Source organism: Leptonychotes weddellii, chromosome 11 (assembly GCF_054177405.1).
Source record: "Leptonychotes weddellii isolate Sample4059 chromosome 11, ASM5417740v2, whole genome shotgun sequence".
Lineage (NCBI taxonomy): Eukaryota > Metazoa > Chordata > Mammalia > Carnivora > Phocidae > Leptonychotes > Leptonychotes weddellii.
The window spans coordinates 59,242,527-59,248,122 of NC_138379.1; the positions used below are offsets into that span (position 1 = coordinate 59,242,527).

General features: G+C 35.7%; 1 protein-coding gene across 1 annotated transcript in view; it reads right to left on the minus strand.

Moving 5' to 3' along the window:
- GRM5 (glutamate metabotropic receptor 5) overlaps nucleotides 1-2,070 on the minus strand; it is a 144,838-nt gene extending 142,768 nt beyond the window's left edge. The window contains exons 1-2 of the mRNA XM_081797334.1: nucleotides 1,981-2,070; nucleotides 1,521-1,827 (exon numbers count right to left, since the gene is read on the minus strand). Coding sequence (XP_081653460.1) covers nucleotides 1,521-1,827; nucleotides 1,981-2,070 — 397 coding nt within the window. The remainder of the gene's footprint in view (nucleotides 1-1,520; nucleotides 1,828-1,980) is intronic.
- Nucleotides 2,071-5,596: the final 3,526 nt, after the last annotated feature.

A 5,596-nucleotide genomic window follows, 5' to 3' on the forward strand; every position in this document is an offset into this window, starting at 1 on the left:
CATCTAAAGCTAATGATGTAATGTATGGTGATTAACATAACAATAAAAAATAAAAAAAAACTGGATAGAATGGTGAAAAATATGAAATTATCTATAAAAATTGAAATTGTATAACCGAATTCACAATGCTATGTATTCTCACACATTTCTTTTTCCTGAAAATAAAAATAAAAGCAAAGGAAATGAACAAGCATTTGAAAATTTTGGACAGCAGTATCTGAAGTGAGAGAGAAACAAACACAGGCTCACACCATGAGCCTTCTGTAATTTCTGGATTTCAGTGACCAGTACAAAATCCCACACTCCAGCATCCCTCCGCTCCCTGCTACCCTAATAGGAACTGACATAAGGTTGCCAAGTTCTTATTTTAGCAAGAACTTACATTTAAAAACAATCACAAATCACCATTTACTCCCTTCTTCATTTCAGAAAAGAATGAACTGATACCAAAAAATATAGGATGGACATGAACTGGGAGGGAAAGTGCATTATGAAAAATTCTCTATATCATTCCCATTATTCTCATTTTTGTGCTGGTATGGGACAATTTCTCTGTGAACTGAAATTGGTTTATGGGCCAGGATTTCAAACCCACTGCCCCAAAGCACTGTTGTGTTCCAGTGTTGTGGATAAAAGACACCTCTACCACTAACTCAAACATTTTATTCGTATGGAAATGCATATGGGGTTCTTGTTACACAATTTGGGGTTAAGGCAGTCTCAACAAATCCCTTATCAATTTTAACAAACCTTAATTTTTTGAAAACTTGACATATAGATCAATATTGGCCCTACCTCAGTTATTAGAGTCGAGATTCCCTTTCAATGTGCAACTTATAAATAAGAGTACCAAGACCCCGTGTTTAACTCTTATAATACCACTTACAACACTGGATTGCAACATTGGCTGGCATGACTATCTCCCTTCTAGACACTAAACCTCTTGAGAGCAGTAACTAGTTTTTCTCACCTTGGTACCCTTACAACCAAAGCCAACAGTTGGGACACCGTAAGCCCTTATACATATGTAAGAATGCATGGCTCTGCTCAGATGTGTCTCCCGAAACATAATAACTATACACAACAAATCCCTGCTGGGAATTGGCTCTGTCCTTCAATGTTCACTGATTCATTCTTCAGAATATATGAAACCCTTACGAAGTCTTTAACGCTGTGCTAACTGCTAAAGACAATCAAAATGAGCAGAATGTAGTTCTTGCCTTCAAGGACGGCAACAGCATTTCCTCTCTGGAGCTCACGTTATCCTCTCAGCACAGTGCCAATTTCTTGAATGATATAAATAATAAAATTGTTGGAGATCTCCACGGAGCAAACATTTGCTCTGATATGTTTTTCTTAGTGAGAACAAAGTCCGTTTATCACTGTAAGTAGCAATACCCACTCTGTTTCTGTAAGAGTCATCTTCTTTAACAGATTACAGCCACTATCCCCCTGACACACTTTACTTAAATTGGAGCCTTAGCCTTATCCACTCTAAATGAAACAATAAATCTGCTTACTGTTGCAAGTTTTGTTGTATTTGCTGTTCTCCTGTGCAAACCCTTCCAGCCGGCACTGAAAACGATGCTGCCAAAATTCTTGAAACCAAGGGTTTCGAAGGTTTGTTTCTGGCCGGAGCTTCAGATAATAATCATCAAACCACTTGACATCAGGAGATTGGAGCTTGATTGTGATTCCACCAACAGCTTCTCGCTGATATCCATCTGTCACATCATACCTGTCCGCCCAGCCATCACTGTGGGGAAACAAAAACCAGCTCAGTTCAGAACAAATACCTTCTAAGGAAATGATTCCATATTTGCTTTCCTTTTGAAAAGTTCAGTCATTAAATGGCTCTTTAGGCCACACCAGGATATACATTATACCTACATGATTACTGAAAAAGAAGCTTGGAATAAAGAGTATAAAACACCATGGGAACTTTGGGTCTGAGGGCTAGAAGGCACCAGTCTTACTAACCTCCAACTGTGGAGAATAACCTAATGCTTTTGGCAGAATTTTACTGGTTATAAAACCAGTATATGCATGGAAATTGCATGATATCACCATTCATACTATTTACTGGGTAGCTAGGTCAAGTTAACTTTAAATCCATTCTGTTCCTTTACTTTATAATTATTATAATGATCATAAAGTAAAAATGAAAATATTTCTAAAACACACCTAATATTAATTTAACATCCTATGACATGATATTCATTTTTTTTCACATTTTACAAGTAAATTATAAGGAGGTTAAAAAAACTGATTATGGTCATTCTGTTAAATATAGATTCTTCAACACTTCAAATGGCATCCCATAATCCACAATCCATATACTCTTTCCTGTCACATGGTACTTCTTTAATACATTTAAAATGCACATATGAAATCCTGTTTTACATTGGACAGATTAAAAAACTTCTTAACAATGAGCCATCAAGGATGGTGACAGGGATCATACACTTCAATATTGCTATCATTCTATGTACTGACCACTCAAAGTAACCTAGAAATTTTAAAATAAAAGAGTTTGAAATCAGAGAGTTTGTGTTACAATGGTATAAGAGTATAAAAGAATAAGGGGAAAGTATTCTAAACTTATTTGGAAAATATGTGAGACACAACATTGGAAATAAAAGACATAAAAATATGTTTATATCAAATTTGGGCACACCTCGAGCCATTCAGGACAAACGATACTGATTTTTCCATCCTCTCTCCCACTGGAAGATGCACAACTTGTGCTAAGTATCTGCTGGGACCCAGTGAGGTTGTCCTTCCTTTGAAGACAGGCAAGTGCTTTTTCAGGAAAGATAAAGAAAGTCAAGGGACATTTTAACACTGAGAAAAAGTAACAAAGAGGGAAGACAAGGGGTTTGGAGAGAGCTGAGTGGAAACAGAATGGAGCCTCCTGAAAGCAAAGCAGGAAGTGTTTGGAGGTAAGAGGCGGGGGTGGGGGGGTGGGGGGTTGGGGAGTAGGGTGAGGTGGTGAGGGCAGGCACTGGGGAAAGGGGGAGGGAAAGGATTTACATTCACAATCATTTTTTATTTCATCCCATATTAGATATATTTATCAGAATGTAAATTTCCCTTTATCTTCCTTCAAATGCATTTTTGTCTTTTTAACTTTTTTTGTAGGTGGAGAGCATGCTCCAATATTTTGCATATAAAAATCAGTGCTGGGGAAGGTATTATATAAGTAATTAATTAAAGTAAGTATAAAAAACATGTACTTTTTTTCTAGCATGCTCTGTTATGGCAACTCTGACTTAAAAACTGATGAGAGTTTTTCCAAAGGTCACGGATTAGTCATTAAGATATCATAGGGGCTTGCCATAACTTGAGATGTTTCCTAAGGCATCAATGGGTAAAAGAGGAGAAAAAAATAAACAAACAAAATGAACCATTTCTTCTAAGTCATTGCTGACAAGAGATTTCATTAAAAATTATGGTGAAATTTCAAAACTTTTGTGGCAGATCAGGAAAAAAACACTAATAAGTCATGCAATATGTTTTGTCCCAGTGTTGAATTTGGTTACTTCACACATTCTCTTCCCTCAAATTTCTCATTTTCAGCTGCAGAAGATTTTATTTAAAGCTGACAAGTTGAAATGCTGTGGGCTTGTTTGCCTCATTTTCTCCCTCTGTTGTGGAGGGTTTATTATATCACTGGTATGAGAGTGTGGGTCTCATTGGCGCTGGAGGAGATGCAGGGGCGTGCTGCAAATGGGGCAGGAAAGGCTGTTTGTCAAGCAGAGCCCCATTCTCCAAGAAGTGGGAATTTAAATTGCTCCTTTTGTTAATGCTAGCTCGCTCTTATGTAACACTATGATTATGAATATTACATAAGAAATGTAAGATTATAATGGTTCCAATTTACCCTTCACAATTCATTCACTGAATTTAATGGGGATTGTAAAAAGCTTGTCTTGATAAACTTTTTTGGAGGAAATATTTCCACAAAAAAAGTATCCAGGCCAGGGTGTGTTAATTGACTCAATTCTCATCATGTTTAGCTTTTTTTTTCCAGGTACAAATCTCTTCTCCATTTTTAAGAATCTGGCAAAAGATGTTTTATTAGTAGTCTATAAGTTAGAGTTGTGAATTTAAAACAGTTTTGTTCCAGATGTTTCCATTCAACAGCAAAGTAAAAAATCATAATGGAGTTTGTATGCAAACAGAAAATTCCAATATCTATTTGACAAAACAGGGTTATTCTATTTAAACTTACTGAGGAATGTCTGCTATGTAAGTTTCAAGAAACTTCATTCCATGCTGGCTAAGGTAGATGGTGTCATGTTGACTTTAGGTTATTAAATATTAACATTTTCATAAAAATGTGCTTTTAAGATTTCTGTTAAGATGATAGGGTATCTCTAAGTAAGAAATAATCCAAAAGCAAAATGAATGCCAAGAAAAACTTGCGCTTACTTTTCTATGATCTAATGCTTTACATTATATTGATGAATTAGACTGCCAAGTACTACCTAAATACCTTTGGGTAACAGCTATTCTACCAAATAAGGAATAAAGAGTGGGGAGGAAGATAAGGAAAGAAACTAAAAATACACCATTTTTAAAACATGCATAAAGCAAGGTTATGTACTGCCTACTTGATGGAAATGTTGTGAGTAGAGGCCCCCAGCAATTTAAACCTGTACTTCCCCTGGGGACAGTGGTCACTATTCACTAATTCAATGTTTGGTACATGTTTATGGAACATAACTACTGTGAATAACAAGAATTAAGTGTACATATAATATTAATTAATGTACATATAATATTCTTAATTGGAGTGTTATATTAGTCAGGCCTTCAGCTTTTCTTTGACCATAGAAACTGAGTGAGTTGGACATTTAAAATAGGAAAAACATTTTTAGCTTACTTGGCTTAACTAAAGGAGGAATCTTTAATATGTACCCATTCTAAAAACACCTCCTTAGTAGATACCTTAGATTCTTTAAATTCTCCCTGAAGACATCTTAAGGACATGCTCATCCTGCAAGAATTTACTTTCATTTTCTTTCCAAATTGCATTACCAAAATATATTTTCCTACTCTATTATCTACATATCCTCCTTTCTCCTCTCAGCCCTCAATTTCCAGTATTCCTCCTAACTAGCAATTCATGGAAATTTAATTTTTATCTGTTTTCAACAGAAGATTGTTGTTTAACAAAATTGACTCTGGAATTCTCTAACTATAATTCATCTTCCATATCTCTATAGCTTTTCTTATTTTCATCAACATTTATTAAATATCTACCTATCTTAGACTAAATTATTTTGTGGCAATAAACAGTTCCAATGTCCCAGTGGTTTAGTACAAAAGTTTATTTCTTGCTCAGCCTTTAGATTCATTGCAGATGGTCTATAACTCTGCTTCATGTTGCCTTCATTCTGAGACACAGTCTGAAAGAACAGTTTCCTTCTGGGACATGGCCAATGTTGTAAAAGGAAAAAACATGCAATTGTTCTTAAGTAGTCTACTCAGAAGTGGCACAGGTCACTTCTGTTCACATTTCATTGATGAAAGCAAGTCATATGGCCAAGCCTAACCTAAATGGGACAGGTGCATATGATTTTTCCCACAC